At 47.6% G+C, this 25,952-nt stretch overlaps 1 protein-coding gene and 1 non-coding gene across 3 annotated transcripts; both read right to left on the bottom strand.

Annotated features, from left to right (window-relative positions):
• Positions 1 to 223: 223 nt before the first annotated feature.
• TULP3 (TUB like protein 3) lies at positions 224 to 25,054 on the bottom strand. 2 transcript variants are annotated; one of them, XM_061124702.1, is made up of 11 exons: positions 24,966 to 25,054; positions 15,538 to 15,589; positions 11,645 to 11,804; positions 10,692 to 10,865; positions 7,988 to 8,121; positions 7,484 to 7,681; positions 5,125 to 5,237; positions 4,806 to 4,920; positions 3,327 to 3,425; positions 2,688 to 2,859; positions 224 to 2,142 (listed from the first exon to the last, which is right to left on the bottom strand). In XM_061124702.1, the coding sequence occupies exons 1-11, from the start codon at positions 25,004 to 25,006 to the stop codon at positions 2,009 to 2,011; spliced, it is 1,392 nt and encodes a 463-aa protein (XP_060980685.1). In that variant the 5' UTR covers positions 25,007 to 25,054; the 3' UTR covers positions 224 to 2,008. The 2 variants fall into 2 exon arrangements, with proteins under 2 accessions (XP_060980685.1, XP_060980683.1); XM_061124700.1 differs by lacking the exon at positions 24,966 to 25,054 and adding an exon at positions 19,697 to 20,343.
• LOC133044100 (small nucleolar RNA SNORA40) lies at positions 16,529 to 16,655 on the bottom strand. Its single transcript, XR_009689849.1, has one exon. It is a non-coding gene; the product is annotated as a small nucleolar RNA SNORA40 (small nucleolar RNA).
• Positions 25,055 to 25,952: the final 898 nt, after the last annotated feature.

Below are 25,952 nucleotides of genomic sequence, written 5' to 3'. Positions count from 1 at the left end.
CTCAGTCTCTGCTCCATCGCGCGTCCAGGAAACGCCCAGTGTCGTGCATGTGATGAGTCCTCAGACCCCTGCTCTTCTGTGATGGAAACTCACAGTCAGAGTCACTTGGCTTCAAAGAACTGACTAGTTCACAGCTGCCTAAAGATGAAACTATCACGACAGATGTGATGGAAGGAGCCATGCGAGGGATGGAGGGTCTGAAAGAAGAATGGCAACACTCACATTTTTATAGAAATCACTTTTTATTTCTGTAGCGTACAAAAAGTATAAATATGTAAAACTGATCACCTGCACACTTGAGCAGGAAGGACAGGAGGCTGGGGTGTGTCTGTGCCAGAGTGAGGGTAGGAAGCAGGTCAGAGCAGCCGCCCCCAGGCCCCTCCCTAGACACTTCATATCCCCCACTGGAGGCAAGCGAGCAGCCTCAGGAGAGGCCGCGGGGAGAGGGCACCTGAGGACCGAGGCACTTGAGGGACGCAGCCTGAGATGACCGCCAGGTGAGGACAGGGCAGTGGACGTGCAGGTGGGGTGAGCCATGGGTCGGCTCACCCCCAGTCTCTTTCCTTCCACTGCTGTTCGGTGTGGAGCAGGGACAGGAAGCAGGGACAGAAAGGACGTCCACGGAAGGAATGAGAAGGAGCAACAGCCGCCGCCGCCCAGCCCCAGGCTGGCGGACAGGCCTGGGGGTGACCGACGCCAGCGCGGAGCTCACGGGCTCCTGAGATGCAGGAGGCGGGTGCCCGAGCAGGCTGTAAACCGGCAGCAGAGCCATGCAATTTGTTGGGAGAGGCTAATACTCTGAACAACGTAGCAGAACTCTTACAATCTGCGAGCAGAAGCGACGGACGTGACCTGGCTGGGGGAGCCAGGCCTTGGGGCTGCCGACACTTGCGTTGAGAAGAGAGGCCCGAGCGTCCTCGCCCTGGACCGTGATAGTGGCAGGTTTCCACACACACACAGTTCTCTCCCTCCCACGGGGCGGCAGGTGTGTCTGCACTAACGGCTCCACGGTAACCCATCGAGGGAGGTGCTCGGGCTGAGAATGGTGAAGGCCACGTCAAAGCGTCTCAGTCATGACCTGACCAGGTCAGGTCCCCTCTAAAGTCCACGCTTCCAGCCTAAACCACGATTAAGACAATTTGTAAATTTCTCACATCACTGATCACAAATCGGGCCACAGCCACCCTGACTGAGACAGGGGCCAGTCAGCCAGCCTTGAGGGAAGAGGGGACTGTGATCAGGTGACTCCTGAGCCCCCGAGTGGAGCGGCTGCTTTGGGGAATGGGCACCACACTCCCCCGGCCCACCCCTGCCCCCTGACAAAGACAGGAGGGGGCGAGCACTTCTCCCGGGGCCCCTCCTCCATGGGTGAGGCAGGTGTTGGGTGGACTTGGAATGACCATGATGGTAAACGATACTCTGGGAACCACTGTGGGCAGGACATGGGAAAGGCTACGTCACAGTGGACAAGGCCAACGGACAAGGCCTCAGCTCCAACCTGCACTCCTGGAGGCAGTCGTCCCCCCCAGGTGCTCCCATGACCACAGGCTCATTATGGAAGACCGCCAGGCCCAGGGCGGTACAGAGACCCTGGAAGGGGGGATGGTCACATCTCCATGGATGAACCGGCCATTTTCAGAAAAAGTCTGCAGACCTGGAGACTGAAGGTCACTGAGGGAACTATCCATCTCTGAGAAGGTCTGCAGGAGAGGAGAGTTAAGCTGATTCTGGATGCGAATTTCCAAGAACGAGACTCTGATGGCTGGGCAATAATGTCAGATCACCTCTGTGCTCTGCAAAACCTCTCACCCGAGTTAAGCCGTGATCCCTGAACAGGGCTGTGCTACCAGGGGGTGGGGTGTACAAACATACATGTGGGCGCACACGTATGTGAATCCACACACATCTGCACACACACTTCCAGGGACCGCTCCACAGGGGCAGTCTGTCGCTCCGGGTGTCCTGGGGCGGGAGCAGGGTGGCAGCACTCTGCTCCGGCCGCTCGGTCTCACTCACAGGCCAGCTTGCTGTCGAAGCTGGAGAGCCCGATGGCAAAGGCCTGGAGTGCACAGAGCGGGTAGTTGTAGTCCAGCGTGAACACGTCGTCAGCCACGCGTCCAAACTGCATGACTATGTAGTCAGCTGGAAGCAGAGGGCAGGCATGTCAGTGGGGGAGGTGCTTCTACCTGGAAGGGCCCACTTTAGATACAGAGACAAACCCTCCACACAGGCCAGTGATCCCAGCTCTCTAAAATGGGAATCCCTCAGAAGGATGGAAAGAGGCGTGACCAAGAGTACCCACTCCCCGCCACCCCAGGCTCTACTATGATCCACTCTGCTCCGGGGAAGGAGGCTGCCCAGGGCAGGGCTAGAGGAGGGGACGGCCAAAAGGAGCCTGCCTGGCACAGCACAAGCTCTGTGGGCCTGACTGGACTCGCCCAGAACCGTCACTGAGGAAGGGAGGGTCTGTGCCCCTGCTTCGGACGCTGTCTCCCCCGGAACGTCTCTGTCTCACGTCTGCCCTCCACACAGCGACTCAGAGGTCCGACTGTACAATGCAGCTCTGTGCTTCCAAAGGAACCATTTCTCTTTCTTAAACCACTCTCTCCTGAGTGTAACTTCCTACCAAACAAGGGAAATGCTCATTTCCGAATCTCGCCAGAACACCCTTCTCCCTGGGGGCTTACGGTCGTTGTCGTGGACGATCTGGAAGTTCTTCACAGACGCCTGAGTGACCCGGCCGTGGAAGTTCAGGACGTAGGACTGAGTGTCATCGTTCCAGACCGGGGACTTGTTGTGCAGCTCGATCAAGTTCTCCATGGCTTTGTTCTGCCATTTTGAAAGCAAGCTCTCGTGGTCCTGCAGGCAAAGGGTCGGTGCTGAGAGCCAGGGGAGATCACCCCTCCTCCACCCTGTGCAGGGGCGGGCAGAGGAGCGGCCCATTTTCTCCATTTCAGAAAATAAAACAGAACGTCAAAGATTAAGCCAGATTTTCTGGATTCTTAGAGAATCACTAGCAGTTGCAAAGTAAGTGGCTACAATCAACTGCATGAGCAAGTGCAGGTGCCCGGGGGTCTGAAGCGACGGCACGGCTCTGAAGGAGAGGGCTGGTCACCACACTGGGCTCTGGTGGAAGCAGGAGTCTCTTCTACTGATCTTATCTGCATCACGGTCTTATTTTTAGGGTCCTTTGCTGATTACATATGAATACCTATGGCTGATTCAAGCTGATACATAGCAGAAACCAACACAATATTGTACAGTGATCATCCTTCAATTAAAAATAAAGACTTTTTTTTATTAAAAATGAATACACTCTAACTTACATTTCGTGGCTGAAAAGGGATCCGTTCATGATTCATATTCATCCCAGGGATGATCACAGACATTTTCCTCGGGCCTTTAAATCCAAGTACGTTTGTCTCCTAGAAGAGAGGGAAATAAACAGGAACTTGAAACAGAAAAGAAAAGCGATGACATTCTTAACACAAGACTCTGCTGGGCATGCGAAATGTCCACAATGTGGAGAGCACTAAAAACCATTCAATTACTTCACTGTAGTTAAACCAAGAGAGACGGGGAATCAAGACCAGGAAAATAATAGTATTTCCTCTTTTTAACCTACTTTGAACATTTGAATCTAAAGCAGATTCTATTATCTAGAAACCTTACTCTTCCTCTTTAGCCTGAAGTGAAATTTAAGACAATTCTGAGCAAACTGCCCAGTTTAATCATCATCAATAAATATCTACTTCCCAACTAAGGACATGGCACTATATGATATATAGGGAGAATTACAGTTTAACTAAAGCCTGTGCTTGGAAATAAAAAATTAAAATGCCTGTCAAGCCAGGCAGATTATACTTGAATAAGTACATTAAATATGTGGATGTGTGTATATTTACATACATATACATGTGCATATTAAAGTTATGCATAGTTAAAATATTTCATTGATTCTGAAGCTAAGAGAAAACATACCATAGGTTATAAAGGGTTAAGTCAAATGATTCTCAGTCACACAGTTAAAATCTCATGGGAATCAAGTGATGAGATTAATTCCAACTGAAGAAAGGCTGAGGCTCTAGGATCAAAGCAACAACTGAGTCAGGTTAATTCCTTCTCGCTTCTCTGACTCTGCGTGCTCTCTACACGGCGGGTCCAGGTTTGTGTGGAAACAGCAGTGAGCAGGAGTTTACAAAGTGGTCAGAGAAGGATCAGAAGCATGACAAGGGGAGCTCACGGGGTGCAAGAGGAATCGAGGGGAGCCGAGGGGAGCGTCAAGCACGTCCCATGTGGGGAGAGGCCCCTCTGCAGACCCTGGTGGGCAGGCAGGAGGGGGCGGGCAGGTTTCGGGCGGTGGTGGGGGGAGGTCAGAGACAACAGGAGGGCTGTTGCAGCTAGAGGGGCAGGGAGCATGCTGCTGGGGGAGTCGGAGGGTGAGGTGGGAGGTCCGGCTGGACTCTGGACTCAGGGGGCAGCCTGACAGGCTGTGGAGCAGAAGGACGCCGTCCACTGGAGCGGGGCAGCGGGGCAGCAGCCTGGAGAAGACGGAAGCAGGGACCGGCTTCCCAGTCACTGTCCCCTCTAGCCGGCGTGTCAGCGGTAACACAGTGAGTGTTCACACCACCACAGCATGGGGAAGGGACAAGAGCAGAGGAGGCAGGGCCTGCCGGAACAGTAAACACACTAAACTTGGCAGATCACAAGCAAACCTGAGCGTACTGGGAAACAAACGTGGGGGGCAGGAGGGGTGCAGACTGAGAGCTCAGGGCTGCTCAGGAGGCCGGAGAGATAGCACTCACGTAGCACACGGCAGCCAGCTCCTGCCGCATGTAGGCCTTTTCCACCAGGCCCTGGGCCTTGGCTGGGCTCACGCCGTGGTCATACACGGTGAACTTAGTCCCCATGAGGTTGGACCTAGAATCAACAGGAAAAATCACCACAGAGCTCTATAATTTTCTCATTTTCCATCCTTGAAACAAGGCGAGGCCTTGGGCTTTCTATTAACTTATTTGTCTTTAGATGACATCAACCCAGCTCACTGTAAAACCAGTGTGAACTTGCTTTGAGACTACAGGAATCAAGCTCTCCCAAGAAGACGTGACATGAGGTTGCCCCCACCTGAGCTTGCCAATGTAGCTCTCTCCGTCTCGGGACAGGTCTGTGGGGTCCGTGGAGATGAGGTAGTTGGATGTCTTGCTCTTTTTCCGCTTCCTACCTGCAAGAAGAAATATCTAGAAAAGGAAAAAACATTTCAGTAAAAAATGAACTCAAGAGCTGCCATGTGTGTCCTACCCATTCAGTGAGCAAATATCCAGCAGCTGCCTGTCCAATACCAAGTACTCCACCTCTGGGTCTTTTCTACTTTTAAACAGGTTTAATTCACTTTAACTTTTCTTATAGAAAAGCCACGTGGTGGCCACAGCTGGAGTGTGGGTCCTCTGCACAGAGACTCCGGTGTGGGTCATTACAGGACGCTCAGGGCATTCTCAGAGAGGATCTCCCTTCAGAGCCTGGGGTGAGGCAGCCCAAGTCTTGGCGACGGCATCAGAAACGATTTCGGCACAGCGCCCGGGGTGGCGTGCAGCCCAGCCACAGCACAGTGCTGTCCATGCTGGCCGGCTGGCAGCTTCTCAAGCACAGGAGCAGAGGCTCTGCTAGGGTCCCAGGGCAGGGGTGAGAGGCACCAGCCCGGAGCCGAGCAGCCAGTCAGCCTGCAGGATGGGGTGGGGCCTGCTGACCCCGCTCCCAGCAGCCTCACCACACAAGGACTGTGGAGAACCTGGCCAGAACCATGGCCTCACGGATGGCAGCAGTGACCTCCCTGAAGCCCCGAACACCCAGACCAGCCTCTGTGCGCTGGAACCCCAGTGGTGACGATGCCTGGCCCCTGGTCCGCAGGCCAGCACGTGTAAAACTCACGCATCATGTTCAAAACCTAGTCCTGGAGGGATACTCCCAGGCAGAAGTCAGTCATCTCACGTTCCCAGATGGACAGGCACGAGAGACAGGTCTCCTGCAGAGCCTGGACGAGGTGCCCAGCTGGGTGAGGGGCACCCACTCCCTGTCCCCGACCTTGCCGCCCTGTGCTCAGTGGCCTTGGGCCCCCCAGGTGCACCGTGGAAGCCACTGCGGCCTCCTCTCCCAGGGCCCCTGGGGCCTCCAGGCCTTTCGCAGCACTAGCACACCCTGTTTGGGCTTTATGCCTTTCAGAATTCGCTACCAGGGTCTCCCAACTGCCCAGTGAATTTTCTAAATTCACTAGCTTCATTCTCCACATCATTATTTGTAACTTCATCCCCGAAACCTCCGCTGACATTTTATTTATTTTTATTTATTTGCCCACACCAGGTCTTAGTTGCATCATGTGGGATCTAGTTCCCCACCCAGGGATCAAGCCCAGGCCCCCTGCATTAGGAGAGTGGAATCTTAGCCACTGGACCACCAGGGAAGCCCCACTCCACTGACATTTTAAACAAGCTTCATGCAGTTTCACGAGAAGACTGCCTCCGCCCTGGAGAGGCAGGACCTTGGACACTGGCCCCCGACTCCCCACCATGCCGCCTTCCAGCCCACTGTGTGCGTGGCTGTCCTGAGCTCCTGTGGCTTCAGGGATGCGGGTACCGTGGTGTGGGCGTCCTTCCCAAACGCTGCTGGACCTGGAGAGTAACAGGGAGGTGGGCGAGGGCAGTACCCAGGGGTGGGGGGGCACTATAGAGTCAAACCGGTTCAGACTGGCTCTGCCACTTGTTGGTGTGATATGGGGGCTCCCCAAGCCCCAGCTACCTCACCCGCACAGGGGGGACAAGGACTCCTGTTTTACACGCTGTCTTAAGGGCTCCAGGTGACGACACACACCAAGCCGGAGCACACACCTGGCACGCAGTACACACGCAGCAAACAGTGGGCGTCAACAGCACTGACACCGACTACCACCATCTTATTCCTAGGCTCTTAAAATCATCCACTTAGACCTGGTATCAACACAAAATAGGCTAGTCACTAGCAAATACTAACTGCCTCAAATTTAAGGGTAAATCAGAATTTCTAGGATGAGAAACAAGACATTTCACTAACATGTTTTTGTTTTTCCAATTCCTCCTATTCCCTAAATGTACTTTCTTCCACACTGGCATGTTCTACCATGTAATAAGAATAAAAGTCTAAGAGCATGCTGGAAACTCCTGCATGCCAAAAGAGGGATGGAGGTAAAAACAATTACATCTAAATATCCTCCTCCATTTTATGACTCCTGGATAAAACTCTCTTTTTTTCTGGGGTGGGGATGGATTTTGACTATTAGACTAGGACCTCTCTGAAGACAGTGAGAACACAGCACTGGAAACTCGTAAGTACAACCTCGTTCCTGCTGACTAGGTCTAAGGCTGGTGCCCCCACCACCCCTGTTCTTAAGACCATTACCGCCCCCACCTCTACAGCACGCTTCCTTCCATCTCAAGATAAGAACCACTTCGCCTACCTTGCGATTCTCATCCTTTTCCAAGTGCATGTAGTAGGTGGGGAAGAGCCCCCGGTCCATCCCTTTCTTGTCCCGGGTTATCCGACACTTCACTGTGACACCTCGCGGGGCGGGACTGTATGCGAAGCCTTCCAAGTCCTCTATTTCTCCCGGTTGAATGTCAGAGTGTGGGGCTGCGTTCCCGGAGGCCCCTGTGCCCTGAGAGAGCAGCCAGAGCTGGGTCAGGAAACCTCATGTTCTCTTTGAGAAACACTTAAAGGACAAATTAACTTACTGATTTACCCACATGATCACTGGGAGTAATGAAGAAGTGAAGTATGAAAATGGGATACAGCTTTACAAAAGCTGGCTGAAGACACAGGAAATACAGAGTCATGGGTTCTAAGTGTAATTCCAGCTTAAATCCTGGAAGCAGCCCTCATCCAGTGATGGCACTTAAACAGGAAGACGTGTCCAGGAAGCAGTGAAATCAGCCCCAGAGGAAGAAGGTTCAGGACTACATACCGGGGCTGGCTTCTGGCTGGATGCAGAACCGGGCCTCTCTGCCTCTGAACACGGCGACTGAGACCTTAGTTGGTTCCCTTCTCCTTCCTCCCCATCAGTCTCCTCCTCGTCAAAGTTCAAACTCCCTGAGATCCCTGGCAGAAAGGGAGAAACTGTTTTAAAAAAAGGCCAGAAAATCTTTGAGCCAAATACAATTTTAACTCCCTTGCTTAAAACATTCCAGCTGTTCTGACTTAACACACAGCTCTTTTATGCACATTCTGACAACTCTTTCTTCATATTCTCACCTACTCCACCCTTTGTTTTCCCTGCCCACTGCTGCCACCCTAATTTGAGCCTCTTTAAAATATTCTATGAGAGAAAATATCTGCAAATCATATATCTAATAAGGATTAATATCCAGTATATTTAACTCAACAGCAACAAAACAAACCCAATTCAAAAATGGGTCAAGGACTTGAACAGACATTTCTCCAAAGAAGATATGTAAGTGGCCAATAAGCATGAGAAGATCCTCAACATCACTAGTCATTAGGGAAATGCAAATTAAAATCACAATGAGATACCACTTGACAAGCACTGGGATGACTACTATAAAAAAAAATACCAGGCTTCCCTGGTGGCTTAGTGGTAAAGAATTCGCCTGCCAATGCAGGAGACACGGGTTCTATCCCTGATCCAGGAAGATCCCACATGCTGTAGGGCAGCTAAACCCATGTGCCACAACTACTGAGCCCATATCCTACAGCCCGGGAGCTGCAACTACTGAAGCCCGCACACCTAAAGCCTGTGCCCTGCAGCAAGAGAAGTCGCTGCAATGAGAAGCCCAAGAACCGCAACTAAAGAGTAGCCCCCACTTGCTGCAACTAGAGAAAAGCCCGGGCAGCAGCAAAGACCCAATGGAGCCAAAAATAAGTTAAAAAATAATAAATTTAAAAACACAAGAACAAAAACCCAAAAACAGAAAATAAGTGTTGGTGAGGATGTGGAGAAACTGGAACCCTCGTGCACTGCTGGTGGTGATGCAAAATTATGCAGCCACAGAAGAAAACAATATAGTGGTTCCTAAAATAGACATATAGAACTACCCGAGAATCCAACAATTCCACCTCTGGGTATATTCCCAAAAAGACAAGAAACAGAGACACAGACAGACACTTGAGCAACCAACATGCAGAGCAGTGTTCTTCTCAATTTTCAAATGGTGAGAACAACCCAAACATCCACCAACTGATGAATAAACAAACCTCGGTATATACATAAATGGGATGTCATTCAGCCTTAAGAAGGAATGAAATCCTGACACATGCTACAACATGAATGAATCCTAAAGACATTATGCTAAGTGAAAATAAGTCAGATACAAAAGGCCAAAGCCCCTGCGATTCTATATATGTGAGCTGTGAGGGGAGAGGAGGAGCTGGGGAGGCAGTAGCTCAGTCTGCGAAGGTAACAAAGGCCTGGAGATGACAGTGCGGAGGCCCGGGAGCAGCATTTCTGCCCAAGACAAAGAAGCAGAGCTACGCCTGAAACCCAACCCTCTTTCTCTTTAGTCTCTGGGGTGAGGCTGCCCCTCATACAATAGCTGGCACAGCCCCCAAATCATAACTGACAAGGAGACTGAGCAACAGGCAGTCCTACCCATCTCGGAGGACGGACCACCATGAGCTCTTTTCACATAGTTCACAAATAAATGGTATCAAGTTTTTCTCAAGGACACCCAAGGATAACACTAAGGCCAGGAAAAATATGTCCATATGAAAATATATGCGTAACTCTTTACAGCAGCGCTATTCCTAACAGCCAGAGTGGAACCACACCAACTGCCCATCAGCTGACAACAAGAAGAACAAAAGATGGCTTATGTGTACAATGGAACGTCACTCAACTATAGAGAGGAATGAGGCACTGACAGGCCGCAACGTGGAAGAACTCTGAAAAAATGATGTTAAGCGACAGCCAGGCACAGAGGGCCCACACAGCGTGTGGCTCCTGACATGAGAGCCCAGAATCAGCAGGTCCGCAGAGAGAAGGGAGACCGGTGGCCGCCTACGGATGGGGCACTGAGAATGCAGGAAATGAGGGGGGACAGCTAACAGGCACGAAGCCCTGTGGGGTCAGACAACATTCTAAAACTGAGAGTGCTGACGGCTGCAGGCTTCTGGGCGACACACTAAAGGGCCAATCAACTGCCGGCTTTAAGCGGGTGAACCGTGTGTTATGTGAATGACATCTCAATAAAACTATCATTTAAAAGATTCGTTGGTTTGTGACGGACATTTGTTTCTTTTTTTTTCTTCCCTAAAATGTTAACTTTTGGGGGCAGGTAGCAAAAAGGCATAAAACTCTTGGGACCTCACTCTCACATGGGTATCTTCACTTCTACTATGCTTTCTTCTATTAGAAGTACAGTTGACTTACAACGTTAGTACTATGTTTCCAAACACCATTTTTATACTAAGAACTCAGTTTATGTGAACATGTACCTTAAGACAGAGATCAAGGATTTCTCCCAAACTTGTAAGACAAGTAAACGAACCTCCACTTGAGGAACCTTATCTTTCAAAATGACACTTCCTGAATCTTGGTCTAGAGAGCACCCGTCCCCTCCATTCCTCACAGCACCGAGTAACTCTTGTCCAGCCCACACCTGACGTCACTCCGGCTCAACCAGCTCACGGCCTCAAAGCGGGGACCCCCTCACCGTGCTGTCGGAGCACCTCCTGCAGATCTGGCTTGGGGGCGGGGTCCCGCGTGCTCTCCCCGTCTGGGCTCCCTTCAGTGTCCTCTGCGGCAGAAGAGCCTGCCGTGAGAACAGGAAGTCTGGTGTCCACATCCTGAGCATCCGGCTTCAGGAAGGCAGCAGGACCATCGATGCCTAGGAGCCCAACGAAAAGAAAACAGAAGCCAGTATTATCCGCTCTGTGGACAGGGGGTTTTGGTGCGTGTGATCCGAATGAACACCCACCAAACTGGTTCACTTCTCCAGCCTTAACCTCCAGGAGAACACCTGTTAACAGAGGAAGCCACTCCATTATCTGTGTTCATTTTATCAAGCTGTCCCGACTAGAAGCTATAAAGTATTAATAAAATGCACCTGATGCTGTGCTTCAGAAACTTAAGAAAGAGAGAGAAAGCAAAGCAGGTCTTCCGGACTTAAGACCTGGCCCAGGCAGGTGGCCAGGGGCTGGCTTTAGTCGTGTTTAACCCTGCTCTTCCTCCTCCCTGCCACTGTCGCTGCTGTTCCCTGAGTCCAGGGACTGGAGGAATGGCTGCCTCTACCTGCTCCTGGCTTTACGGTTCACTCTGCGGGATAACCACCAAGCCTGCAAACTCCTCAAATAGGCTGTGCTGGGGGCTTCCCTGGTGGTCCAGTGGTTAAGACTCATCACTTCAACAGGGAACTAAGATCCCACACTCATTCATTCTGCAGCTAAAACAACTGTTCCAGGATGGCTGTGAACTTTCAGGTATCCTCCACTGATTGGACCACTGTGTTTATTTCAACTCAAAAGCCTAAACGTGATTATAAAGATTATGAAGGGACCTGGTAATGATGCCAACATCGTCCCTTTGGCCCTCCTGAGAAGGCTCTGCCTCCCTCCAGGTCTGTGAAAGCCGTGCAGCAGCAGGAGGGGACGCTGCCTGAGTACACACCCTGCAGGACGACACAGCCATGTGGGGCCTGAGGTTCCACCAGCAGAGCGAGCTCCTCGCAGCCCCTCGGCTTCGCCCGCCGTGGCCGGGCCTCCAGGTTCGGCTGCACCATGAGCGGCTCCAGGCGCTTTTTCCTCTGCTTCTTCTCCAGCAGCGCTCTCTAAGGAGAATCACGAGAGGACAGCCAGATCAACCACCAGGTCTGGCTACTTCAACATATACAGTGTTTCACAGATCCTTCCAGAACCTCTGGTAAATTACATTTTCCCACTCAAGAAGTGGGAAAAACTGAGGCACAGAGAGGGGTAAGGATCCATTCACTTCATTTAATAAATATTTACTAAACACCTATGAAAAGCCATCTAAAGTGATCCAGATGCATTTCTAGCCAAGCAAAGACCATAATCCAAGTATATTAAAAAGATATAGTAATTAACATTATTATCAAATCACAATCACAAGTTTATTTAAACACATGTGAGTGGGAGAAAAGATGAAGGAACGTGGTAACAGTGATTTCTCTAGCAGGTAGAAAATGGATAATTATTTTTCCTTTTCCTAGTTTTCTAAACTTTCCTACTTTTTTAACTGGAAGGAAAAAGAAAACTTATTATCCTTTAGGTGTGGAGAAACGGGGCTCCAACAACACTGTTGGTGGGAATGTAAACTGTTACAGCTGCTATGGAGAACACTATGGAAGGTCCTTAAAAAACTAAAAACAGAACTACCATATGATCCAGCAATCCCACTCCTGGGCATACATCCAGAGAGTACATGCCCTTGAAAGGATACATGTACCCCAGTGTTCACTGCAGCATTCTTTACAATAGCTATGACATGGAAGCAACCTAAATGTCCATTGACAGAGGAATGGATAAAGAAGATGTGGTACATATATATATAATGGAATATTATTACTCAGCCATTGAAAAGAAAGAAATAATGTCTTTTGAAGCAACATGGATGGACCTGGAGATTATCATACTGAATGAAGTAAGTCAGACAGAGAAAGACAAATAACTTGTGATACTGCTTATATGCAGAATCTAAAAAAAAAAAAAAAATGATACAAATGAACTTATTTACAAAACAGAAAGACTCACAGATTTAGAGAACGAACTTATGGTTGCCAGGGTGAAGGGACAGTTAGGTAGTTTGGCATGGACATGTACACACTGCTATATTTAAAATAGATAACCAACAAGGACCTACTGTACCACACAAGGAAATCTGCTCAATATTCTGTATAATCTAAATGGGAAAAGAATTTGAAAAAGAACAGACACATGTATACACCACTGAGGTGACTGCCACCACCTTGAAGCACAGGGTGCCTGAAGACCACTGGGTCATGCTCCATTCCGGGGGCACAGGAGAAGGCTGGATCCCTCCCATGTGTTGGCCCGAGAGGCAGTGGACGTGGTGACAGGCCCCACAGAGGCACCACGGACACCAAGGGCCTGGGAGGGGCCCTGGCAGCCAGACAGCCCCAGGAACGTCACCCTGGGGACAGGTGAACTAGGTTCCACCTTTGAAGTAATTTACTGCCCTCCAAGTCCCCTTACACAGAACTATACAAAAGAGATCTTAATAACCCAGATAACCATGATGGTGTGATCACTCATGTAGAGCCAGACATCCTAGAGTAGGAAGTCAAGTGGGCCTTAGGAAGCATCACTACAAGCAAAGCTAGTGGAGGTGATGGAATTCCAGCTGAGCTACTTCAAATCCTAAAAGATGATGCTGTGAAAGGCTGCACTCAATATGCCAGCAAATTTGGAAAACTCAGCAGTGGCCACAGGACTGGAAAAGGTCAGTTTTCACTCCAATCCAAAAGAGAGGCAGTGCCAAAGAATGTTCAAACTAGTGCACAACTGCACTCATCTCACACGCTAGCAAAGTGATGCTCACAATCCTCCAAGCCGGGCTCCAGCAGCACGTGCACCGGGAACTGCCAGGAGAAGCTCCACAGGCAGAGGCGCCGGAGGTGGACTCGCCGGCGCCCGCTGATCACCGGAAACGTGGGAGGGCTCCCTAAAGCACCTGCTTCTGCTTTACTGACTGTGCCAAGGCCTGCGACTGTGTGCATCACAACAGACTGTGGAATATTCTGCAAGAGATGGGAATACCAGACCACCTGACCTGCCTCCTGAGAAATCTGTATGCAAGTCAGGAAGCAACAGTTAGAACCGGACATGGAACAACAGATTGGTTCCAAATATGAAAAGGAGTATGTCAAGGCTGCATACTGTCACCCTGCTTATTTAACTTATATGCAGAGTACATCCTGAGAAACACTGGACTGGATGAAGCACAAGCTGGAATCAAGACTGTTGGGAGAAATACCAATAACCTCAGATACGCAGATGACACCACCCTTATGGCAGAAAGTGAAGAACTAAAGAGCCTCTTGATGAAAGTGAAAGAGGAGAGTGAAAAAGTTGGCTTAAAGTTCAACATTCAGCAAACCAGGATCACGGCATCCGGTTCCATCACTTCATGGCAAATAGAAGGGGAAACAACAGAAACAGCAACAGACTTTACTTTCTTGAGCTCCAAAATCACTGCAGTGACTGCAGCCATGAAATTAAAAGACGCTTGCTTCTTGGAAGAACAGTTATGACAAACCTAGACAGCATATTGAAAAGCAGAGACATTACTTTGCCAACAAAGGTCCATATAGTCAAAGCTACAGTTTTTCCAGTAGTCATGCATGGATGTGACAGTTCATAAGGAAGGCTGAAGAACTGATGCTTTTGAACTGTGGTGTTGGGGAAGACTCTCAGGAGTCCCTTGGACTGCAAGGAGATCAAACCAGTTCATCCTAAAGGAAATCAGACCTGAATAGTCACTGGAAGGACTAATGCTGAAGCTGAAACTCCAATACTTTGGCCACCTGATGTGAAGAACTCACTCACTGGAAAAAACCCTGAAGCTGGGGAAGATTGAAGGCGGGAGGGGAAGGGGACGACAGAGGATGAGATGGTTGGGTAGCATCACCGCCTCGATGGACATGAGTTTGAGCAACCTCTGGGAGATGGTGAAGGACAGGGAAGCCTGGCATGCTGCAGTCCATGGGGTGGCAAAGAGTCAGACACGCCTCAGCGACTTAATAACAAAAAGTCCCGTTACGAAGTCCAACAGCAACATAAAGGAGCAAGACAGAAGTTGAAGGTATTTTTAGTCACCTGTCACTCCAGACTCTGATGGCTAATGATCCTACTTTGGCAGACTGGATGGACCTAAAGAATTTCCTGAATTAGAAAACACTCCTATGAAAGTAACACATGTTGGGTATAAGATTCTAGGCTGACTAATCAGGACTCTCACAGTGTGTGACAACACAGAACTGCATTTATCTCTTCCATCATTCCAATATCTAATGAAGGACTACAATGGGCCCAGCCCTAGGCCAGGACCTTCTGATGGAAAGGTCATCATTAACAGACTTCTTGGCTCCTTTTCTCATGGAGCTTAGTCTAAAGGAGGAAATGAACATAAGCCAAATCACTGCAAATAATAACGCGTAACTGAAAAGTGGGACCAGTACTGTGAGAAAAAGTATTCTGTAGAAAATAGAGGCTTTTAAGTAGCACAGTACCATTTTCAGATTTGCATTTTAAGATAAAGAAAAAATCTTGCAGTTACATGAAATTACAGTGCAGAGAGGTATTTGGGCAGCAGTTTCGTATCACTACACAGAAGTACAGCATTAACATTTTTCTAATTCTTACGACAGATGCCAAGGAATCTTCAGTGACTATAAATCCAAGGCCAGTTTTAATGCTGATGTCCTCAAAGCGCTTTGGCCTTGCTGTGGCCACAGTCAGGCCCACCGGCTTCCTGGTCAGGATAAGCTGTCCACATCTTTCAGAAGAGGAGACTCTGCTCACCTGGTTATCCAGTTTCAGCTGCCTGAGCTTCATGGTCTCATCTTCAAAGGCTCTGTTAAAAAAAAACATGAAAGCACTTAAAGAGAAAATCCTCTTAAAACCACATCAGTCTCGTCATTTCCATATAGCTAACTACTCCTTTGGGCCATTTGGAGCCAGTTAAGTCTACCTCGGGGAAGCACCGGTCCCCACAGGCTGCCCACACTGACTGCAGGAGGACCGGCCACCCTTCATGCCACACAGTCCAGGGGACCTGACGAGACTGGATACCCACAGGATGAGAAAGGGCAGAACACAGACCCCCGTGCATGCTAGGACTGTTTTTCTCTTTAAAATCATGTGCTGAGTATTCATTATATTCCAGACAGTGTTAAGTACTTTAAATTTATTCTTTTTTTTTTTCCTGCACAAAGGTTTCTTTTTATTCATAACATAGGCAAAGTTATTTAAGTCAATACATTTTTAAGGATTTTCACACGTCCTGATTCTTTCCACTGCCAGTCACCATAGTTCCTCCAAAGTCGTCATCTTCAAGGCAGCCCTACAAAAAGTTCTGCTCAATCCACAGCTGTGATGCCACAGCTGTTTTAGTTGGGCCTCTCTGATCTTCAGTGGAGTGCACTTCAAAGTTTGCCAGCTGTAATCTTTAAGATCCAGTTTCCTCAAGCAGTTCACTATAGGTTCCTGTTTAGGGTCAGGAGATGGGATGTCTAGTTCTCTAAAAGCTTATCAAGTTCAAATGATATTAATTCCTAAGTTATCACACCCTAGAACTTGACAGAGATCATTGGGATATGCCAACACCTTTGGAAAATCCAGACACTGTATTCCGAAGATAAAAGCCTAAAAAGAGGGGCCCATCTTTGTTTGTTTTATGTCAACATTAAAACTGAGTACTAGGATCAAGACAGCTGGTAATTTAAAAGCTTATTTAACTTTATAGCCCTGGAAGCAATCTTCATGCTCATCAATACACACCCATTTTATGGATCATGTTCCTTCTTATCTGTATCAAAACTCATACTGAACAATGAGTTGCGGGTTGCAAAAGAGGACTTACTTTTGCACTTGTCTGTAAGTCTTTGTCCACAAATTAAACAAAAACAAACACAAGTGCTATAAATTTATTCTTTTATTTATTCCTCAAAACAGTCCTATGAATTAAGTACTGTCATTTTTCACACTTTGAAAATAAAGGGAACAGACCTGGAAAGCCGCGCCTAGGCTTAAATAACAGAAACAGACACTAGTCCTGGTCTCTTTCCAGAGTCTAAATTACATCTAAAAATCAAATATATTCTACTTCTGTTTTTCTTTTTTTTTTTTGCTTTTAATTTTTATTGGAATATAATTGATTTATAATGTTGTGCTAGTTTCAGGTATATAGCAAATTGATCAGTTAATTCACACATCCATTTTTTTTAAAAATTCTTTTCCCATATAGATCTACTTCTTTTTTGGACATAGATCTAAGAGATAGTTAGGTGGTATAAAGCATCTTACTAAAATCACTGACTTCAAGATCTAGCAAGTCATGTAACTTCCTTTTCAATAAAAGAGTAAAACACTATTCAGTCATTACAAGAGACTACAAATATGGATGGACAACATATAATACTATTAGGAGACAAATTTGTTTCACTGAAGGAAGTCAACAAAGTGGAATCAAATTACTGTCTCAATTAAAAAACCAAACCCTTCTGTCTGTCTTTAAACTCTTTCTGAAAATCTTTTCTATTTCTGACAATTTCCTAACTTAAGATTTTGTGACTCAGCATTCTCAGAAACAAAGTATAAAACAAGGAAGAAATGGTTCTCAATTATTTCTATTGTTAAGTTTTTACTAGGAGCTTCTTGCCAAAGGGAAAAAAAAAAACTATAAATACGAGGTCTTTATTTAAGAAGACATGTTCCACAGCTACAAAGGGAAGCAGGGCTTTTCCTGCACTTTCGGTAAATACACAAAAGCATCTCTCTATGGTTGAACGGCTAACTAGGACATTCCCACACTGTGGAAGGGTTTATAAATTTTAATAATGCACAGCAACCTGGAATTTGTGCACCATCTTCAAGACTCCTCCTGCCCACTAACTGTAAGCAGATTTAATAACTCCTGAGATAGGAATCAGCACACAGAGGTGTGCTGATTCTCTGGCAGTCCCCTCTATTAATTCCTATGTAACCTTTATATCTTGGAGAAGGAAATGGCAGCCCACTCCAGCACTCTTGCCTGGAAAATCCCATGGATGGAGGAGCCTGGTAGGCTACGGTCCATGGGGTCACAAAGAGTCGGACATGACTGAGCAACTTATCTCTTTCTTCTTAACCTTTCCATCTGATGTGAGCAGCCAACTAACTGGAAAAGTCCCTGATGCTGGGAAAGATTTCGGGCCGAAGAGGAGGACATCAGAGGACACGATGGCTGGATGGCATCATGGATGCAATGAACATGAACTTGGGCAAATTTCAGGAGATGGTGAGGGACCTGAGAGAGGCCTGGTGTGCTGCAGTCCAAGAGGCTGCAAAGAATCAGACACTACAGGAGACCGAACAACAACCACCACCTTTACATTTAAGAATAACAACACCATTAAGTGTTAAATCATCTCATTTTTTCCCTAGCTTAAAAGAGACACAAATAGACAAAAATATGATACACTCTTCACCTTGACTTTGTGGGCCCCTATCTAGGTATGCTCCTGATTTCCTGTCTTTAATCCTCATTCACATATTTTTAAATCAAGCTTTATGTATACAGTGCAAGAATATTATTAGTATTCAGTGAAAATTAGTATTCACTTGAAAAAGTCCTACATAAAACAAATAAGACAAAAAATAAACTCTCTTTTACAGACTAGTATTTTCAACATTTCCTGCTATGAAACTATTTTTCCTCCACCTCACTGGTCCCTTTTCACTAAACCAGAATTGTGAGCATGGGGGAAAAACTCATTCTATCTCGGAACTTCTCTGGTTGTCCAGTGGTTAAGAATCTGCCTTGCAATGCAGGGGACACAGGTTTGATCCCTGATGGGGAACTAAGACCCCACATGCTTCAGAGCTATTGAGCCCATGCACCACAACTAGAGAGTCCTTGAACTGCAACAAAATATCCCGTGTGCCACAACCAAGACCAGACACAGCCAAATAAACAAACAAGTATTTTTTAAATGCTCTAAAAATCATTTTATTCCCTATAAAATACTAAAACCTTTCCAATAATGTTAAATTCTGAAACAACTAAAATCCTCCAACATTTCTCTTACAGCCTCTAACAGTGAAGAAAACAGGTGTGTCTTTAACGCCTTATCTCGACACCACTAAATCCTTTCATCAAGCCTGGGCAAGAAGGCCAATTTAAATAAACAGTGTGGTATATTCAAAGCATTCTGACCTGAACAGAAGAGGCACTTAAAAAGATGCCATATAATTGTAACATTTAGATCCCTTCTGTACTTCAAAAGTTACACTTCCTCTGAGTTCTAGTTTTAAATTATAATTTGGCAGAAATAATCAAGATTTTTATACACTTATAACAAATCTGAGCTAGGATTTGGGGTCAAACTGTATTATGATCTTACTAAACTTGCATTCTTTTCTTTAATGTTCTCTTTTCTTCATTTCAAACCAAGTTGTTGAATAGCAAGCCTAAACAAGCCTGGTTAGCAAATCTACACAAAACAAAACGAAGTTCTACAGAACAGAGGGAGAATCATTAACTCAGAAGGAAAGTTAACGCCAGAGAACTGTTAACGCAGAGGGAGCTAACTGCTCAAGGCCAGAGAGTGGATGAGTGGACGAGCTAGAGTTCAGCCTCAGCCCCACAGCACCTGCCTCAGCGTGCAGACAGCACCTTCCCCACAAATATTCAAATGGTCAGCAAAGAATCTGGGATTTCATTATTATGGCATTTCAACAAGTCTGCCAAGAATCTTTTCAGTCAAAATGTCAGTTCATGGGTATTTTTAGGCAGCAGAATTTCCAAGCCAGTGAATGGATTTTGAAGATGCCCATGGGAGCAGTTGATCACCCGTTATAAATACTATTGGAAAAGGGTCATCAGATTTCATTGTGTCTGAACTGATCACGGTGTCAAGTACTTGGGTCAACAGCTATTAATAAAGTATTTTTCTCTAAGTCAACTGACAAAGAGAGTCACCTTGTCCAAATCCCAAATGTCAATACTGGAGGCTGTATTTTCACACGCAGTGAGACCCAAGAGTACATCTGGCTGGAACAAAACACTGCTTCTGGGAGAAGGCACATAAAGATTAAATTAGAACGGCCAGAAAAGACTCCACAGAAACCTACCCTTCCTTATGCAGGAGAACTGTTAATATTCCGGGCTCAGCGGTCTGTTACTTGAGTGACTGCCACAATCTGGGACTAACTTAATTGAAGCGAGGGAACGAAAACCCATTTCCTAAGAGGCCCATTTAGAAGAGACAATCAGAGAGAAGGGAGAACTGCCCGGGGAGAGAGAGGCAGTGAGAAGGGAAACTTGGCAGCTGATGAGATGATTCATTTGGCCCCAGAGAACACAGTGAGGAAAACTGCTTCAGACGAAGAAGCCCTCTCTCTCATTCTGCATGTCCCACACAACAAAGGCTTTAAAAAGCATTCTTTTTTGTGAGCCCAACAGAAAGGTTATTTAAAATGCATGACTTGGTGCAGAAGTTAAACTATCCATTTATTCCTCACAGATTTTAAAAAGGACACAACTGAGAATCCAAATTCACTCCACCTCCTGCTGGGTCATCCTTTCCTGGGAGTTTCAGTTTCTCTCTGGTAATGTCATTTCCCTTCTCTCTCCGGTAAGATCAAAGTACATTCTTCCAGACGCCCCTGGTGGTCCAGAGGATAAGAATCTACCTGTCAATGCGGGGGACAAAGATTCAATCCCCGGCCTGGGAAGAGTCCACGCGGGGCAACTACTGAGCCTGCACTCTGGAGCCCAGGCTCCACAATGAGAAGCCATGGCAATGGCAAACACGCACCGCAGCTGGAGAGAAGCCCCCGCTCGCCGCAACTAGAGAAAGCCCCTAAGCAGCCAGGAAGAGGCAGCACAGCCAAAAATAAAAATGGCAAAGAGAAAGTACATTCTTTTGCCTTAAGACACCAAGTAAATATTTCCACTCCCATTCCAATGGATGAAATTAGTACTCATTAGTACTTTGCTAAGATGTCTGATTTCTTCAACTGCTTGCTCTAAAAATAATTAGAATGTAATCAGTAGCAGCTGTTACGGTTATATGCAAAAATGGCATCCAGAAATATCTGGAATGGATATCTTAATAGTAAGTGAGAAAAAGAAGAGAGGAGATTCGAAGTCAAAAGCCCAGTTTTACCTCTACATTTCAGTTCTGACTAGCTCATTTACCTGTCACACATCTTGGCTGTATCACACCTTTTCTGAGCCTTAATTTCCCCACCTATAAAATGAAGACAGTGTCAGAAGCCCTGATTTCTGCAGAGCTGTGAAGCTCAGAAGACATCACTTTTGTGAAAGCTCTCTGAACTCTGCAAAGAAACGCAAATGTAAGCCATCATCATGGATCCCTTTATCTCCACAGATCTTCCCTCTCTGAAAGCACATCTTACCAGCCTTCCTCAATCAAAACGTCTGCCTCTGGCTTATGTGATGTATCAAATTGTCATAACAAAAATACGCTGAATTTCAATAGGAAAACAAATCAATCCTCTATAAACCTGCTTCATTCCAAAACCGAAAATCAGAGGCAAACTACAAATTTTTTGACTTTTCTTCCAGCAAATCTAAGAAGCAATGATTTATTTTTCAAGAAGCTTGTCTGAAAAGTAATTTTCTTCCTACAAGCCTTATTTTCTATACATTAATTATCACAGGGAAAAAAAGCTTGAAGCAACTAACTATAGCTCATATTCTAAAAATATATCTTGCCCATGATGAAAGTAGGTATCAGTGTTTAGACTATCGTATTCCACCCTAAAACTAAAATCATCACATTTTAAGAACAGTAAATGAGGGACTTCCTTGGTGGTCCAGTGGTTAAGACTGTGCTTCCAATGAAGGGGGCATGGGTTCAATCACTGCTCAGGGAACTAGGATCCCATATTCTGCATGGTTCAACCAAAAATTAAAAAAAAAAAGAAAATTTAAGTAGCAGAAAAAAAAAATTCAAGCTTTTTAAAAGTAACACAAACAACAAAATCCAACATGCCATAAATTCAAGATGGTATTTTTCAATGTATGGGTCACAGAATGATCCCTGGATATTTGTTAAGAGCTAACATTCCTGTGCCTCAGCCGAGTTCTGTCAAATCAGAATCACAGAAATCAGCACTGTGACAAGCAACCTGAAAATTCTGACATACTCACTTGTTTACAAAAATAAATACATAAATAAAGAATAGGAATGGAAAAAATGAGATTATTTAATATACAGAAAATCTTTAGAGGATCCCCCTAAGAAACCTACCAATGAGCAAACTGAGTGACATCAGAGACAACGAGAAGACATACTTTTCAGCGATAGAAATTTGTTATTGAAATATGTTCTTTTATTAATTCCGTATAAATCATTAAGGGAATCCGAAGAAACCCTGTGATTCCAGAGGAGAAAACTGAAGCCAGAGAAGTAGCTGAGGGGCAGTAAGGAAGCTGGGACTAGAGCTCAGGAAGCCAGCGGGCGCCTCCAGCACCTGCCCCACCTCCGTGCCTGCTGGGAAAGCAGAAAGGACCACCTGATAAACACCAGGGCGCTACTCTCATCACCTTCAGAACAGGGGTCTCCCAGAGGCCCCAGTGACCCCTATGATACAATCCCTTTATACCAGAGATCATTCCTGCTAACCAGGAGTGCTGTCACAGCAGTTATAAGGCAAAGGGTCAGCGATGACAATTCTCATTATCAAGACTCATGACAAGTGCCAGGAGTTAATAAAGACAGCACATCCACCAGCACGTGGACAAGGCGTCTCTTCTCAAGCATCAATGGAGTCAAGCTCTAACCAGGCCAGGACAATGCTGTAGGCCTTACTAACCACAAGAACGTCTGGCGAGGCAGCACAGACTTAATACAAAGAGCATCTTCCTAAGGAACTGGCTCAGAGGAAATAAAGGAAAGCAGACCACAGGAAGTCTCAGTTTGAAAGAAGCCTTAGCAATTTCACTGTTAACTGTACTCAACATACCTAAGGGAAATATCAAGGCCCGTTCCAGGCCTCAGACCCAGGTTCAATCCCTGGGTGAGGGAGATCCCCTGGAGAAGGGAATGGCAACCCACTCCAGTATTCTTGCCTGGGAAATCCCGTGGACAGAGAAGCCTGGTGGGCTACAGTCCATGGGGTCGGAGAGAGTTGGACGTCACTGAGAAACACACACACACACACACACACAGACACACACACACACACACACTCCCCCCACCCCCACCCCAGTCCTCAAATCCTCTAACATGGAGAAGGAAGGCAGCTTCCACTCTTCCTCTGAGCAACTCAAGCACGCTTCCCCTCTTGGTGAGAAGAGATGTTAACTTTTTCTTTCAATGAGCACAAAGGCAGGGGAAACAGCAGTTTCCACAGGAAAGAATAAGAGAAGCTGGAAATGAAAACTATTCCAAAGAATGTCTGAGTCTCTCTGCTTGGAAAGGAAATGTGTTACAGGGGTTATTCTTGCTTTCGTAAGGTCTCTATGAAGTCTTCATATTTGGAGAAATACATGCATGATGGATGTCAGTAGGCTTTTACTATAGCTCTTGATAATGTCCAGATATACTGTAGTCTTGTATTAGTTAATCTAAGCATATTCAAGCACTGGGTAAGTCTATTTACCAACAATTAGCTCATATGATGAAACATCTGAAAAAGAGAGAATGTGAAAAGAGGATAACAAGCCTGGCCAAGACATAACCTCCAGCCACCACTACTGGTGGTATTTCTGAAGAAAAATTATGGCCTATGGACAAACCATAGACTAGGACTTCCTTGGTCAGCTCTGGGTCACCAGGTCACATCACACGGAGCAGCCTCTCCCACCACATCTTCAATCCTGTATCAGGAACACAAAGGCAGAGAGGCTCAGGTTCCAGCACTGGCCAACCAGGGCTGTCATCTCCAGGGGAATCTACAAGACAAACGCCTAGCTCAGCCAAGGAGCTGAGAGTGTGCTGTTTCAAATTCCATCTCCAGTTTCCACTAAATACTTCACATACAGGAAAAATGTTCAGTGTATTTGCTCATAATTTTTCTACTTTGTTGAAAATAACTCTGGGGAAACGGTCTCATCACTCAAAAGAAGAAAAAAAAAAAAGTCACAGGAAACTTTAAAAAGTCAGATGTTATCCTTCACACTGAAAAGTACTCCTACCCAAAATTCTATCCATGTATCTCATCAAAAACATCCAAAACATACAACGTGAAGCCAAAAAAAGCAAGAGACTTTCATTCCACTCCCTCTCAGCAACAACTCAGTGAACCAATGACAGAACATGCGGCAGGAGAAACATTTGGTGACTCACACATTCCTCTTTGAAGTCAGTTTTCAGATTAAAGAGCTGGTTTCTCTGGGAAGACAAAGAGGGACAAACTTGACAATTATCCCTTGAAACTTCAGGTCCAAAGAATTAAAAACCATTTTGCCTCTTGGTCTCTCAAAGTCAATTCCATTTCTTTTTCCCCAAAATCATGAGTCACACACACCAAACATCTAATAGCCGGGAAATTTACTGCTTTAAATCTATTCACTTTAAGATTAACTGGATGGCCACGGCAGAGCGAGCACCACCCGAATTCAACGGATGATGCTGAATTTTAAACCTGATCTCCCCCATGAGCGTCCATATTTATACTTGTAAATGTCGGTTCTTCTTCCCTCGACTTAAGAAACCAAAAGACAGTGAACCAACTTCACAGAGCGCTGCTCTCACGTAAATAAAATCCGATGAAACAGAAAAAAACGGGTCTTGTCGGCGCCAACGCCTCTCGGGCGACCAGCTTTTCAGTGGTTTCAGCTGCTGACCCAGGGCAGGGTCGGCTCGGCTCCGGACGCACGCCGGGCGGTACCGGGCACCAGGCGGGAGCGGGCCCAGACGAAGCCGTGATTCCACCCCGCTCGCCCGCCCGCATCTACGCTTCGGGCCCCGACCGAACCGCCTTGCCCGGCCCGCGCTGACTGCCTCGAGAGCCCTCCCTGGGCAGGGATGCCGCCGCCCCGACAGCTGCTGGCCCCCGGAGCCACCCCGCACCCCCGGCCCAGGTCGAGCACTCCCTGACTGACGCGTTCTGACGAGGCCGGACCGGCCCCGCGGGTCCCGGCGCGACTGGACACGAGCTGGCCCTCGGCGTGGGGAACCCGCGCCCCCCGGCCCACCCGCCCCGCACTCCCCTCGGCGCCCGGCCCAGACCGCCACAGCCCTCTCGGGTCTCCGCCCGCCGCCATCGCTCCTGACCTGTCCCCGCAGGGGCCAGGGCGGCGGAGCGACGACTCCATCCTGCCGCCCCGCGAGCGCTGACCGCGTCCCCACCCGCGGCAGCTCCTGGCCAGCCTGGCGCAGCCGCCCCGCCCCGCAACCGAACCCCGCACTGTCGCCACCGCCCATTGGTCCCCGCGCCCGCCGCTCCGCGCCCATTGGCCACCGCGTGCCCACCGCTCCGCGCCCATTGGTCCGCGCGCCCGCCGCTCCCACCACGGGTTTCTAGGGGCGGCGGCGCCGCTGGAGGGTTGCTAAGGGCGGGTTGCTAAGCGCCGCTGGGTTGGAGCCGCAGTCCACACCCCAATTGCGGCCAGGCGCCCTGGCTGCCCTCGCTCCCCTGCCGCCAGCCCCGCGGCGGTCAGTACTCAGAGACCACCCAGGGCGCTTCCTGGGGGCCGCCCTTCCGACCCCGAGGCATTCCCCGGAACCACACTAGCCAACCCCAGCAGTCCTTCCCAACCATGAGCGGCCGCGCCCCCTATCCGCAGGACGCCTTCTGCCTGCCCAGACTTTTAGGGCGTCCACGAACTTGCCCTGCACGCTTGCCTAACGGTCTTTTCCATCTCCCGCCCTTGACTGCCTGCCGGCCGACTTCTAACCTCATATCCCGGAATGAGATCCGCTGTCGCATCCAGTAAATCTTGTCCCCAACTTATTCGCAGTTTTACGGTGCCTACAGAACATCTTGTAAAAACTCATCGCATGTTGACTTTACGGAGTTCGATTCCGAAGCTAGTGTGGGGTCCACGTTTTAAGTTTTGTGGGTTTTTTTTTTTTTTCACGTTTTAAGTTTTTAAAACGCAGAAAACTTGGCACAAGTTAGGAGAACCGAGCTCGTGCTCGCTGGCCAGCCTCCACTCACTGTGTGACCCTGAACCCGGTTCATTATCTGTGCTTCAAATCCCCACATGGAAAATAATCCCTGCTTGTCTTGCTCTGGCTGGACCTGTCACAGATTACATT

The sequence above is a fragment of the Dama dama genome, chromosome 22 (genome assembly GCF_033118175.1).
Source record: "Dama dama isolate Ldn47 chromosome 22, ASM3311817v1, whole genome shotgun sequence".
NCBI classification, from domain to species: Eukaryota; Metazoa; Chordata; class Mammalia; order Artiodactyla; family Cervidae; genus Dama; species Dama dama.
This window is presented reverse-complemented; position numbering and strand designations above follow the sequence as displayed.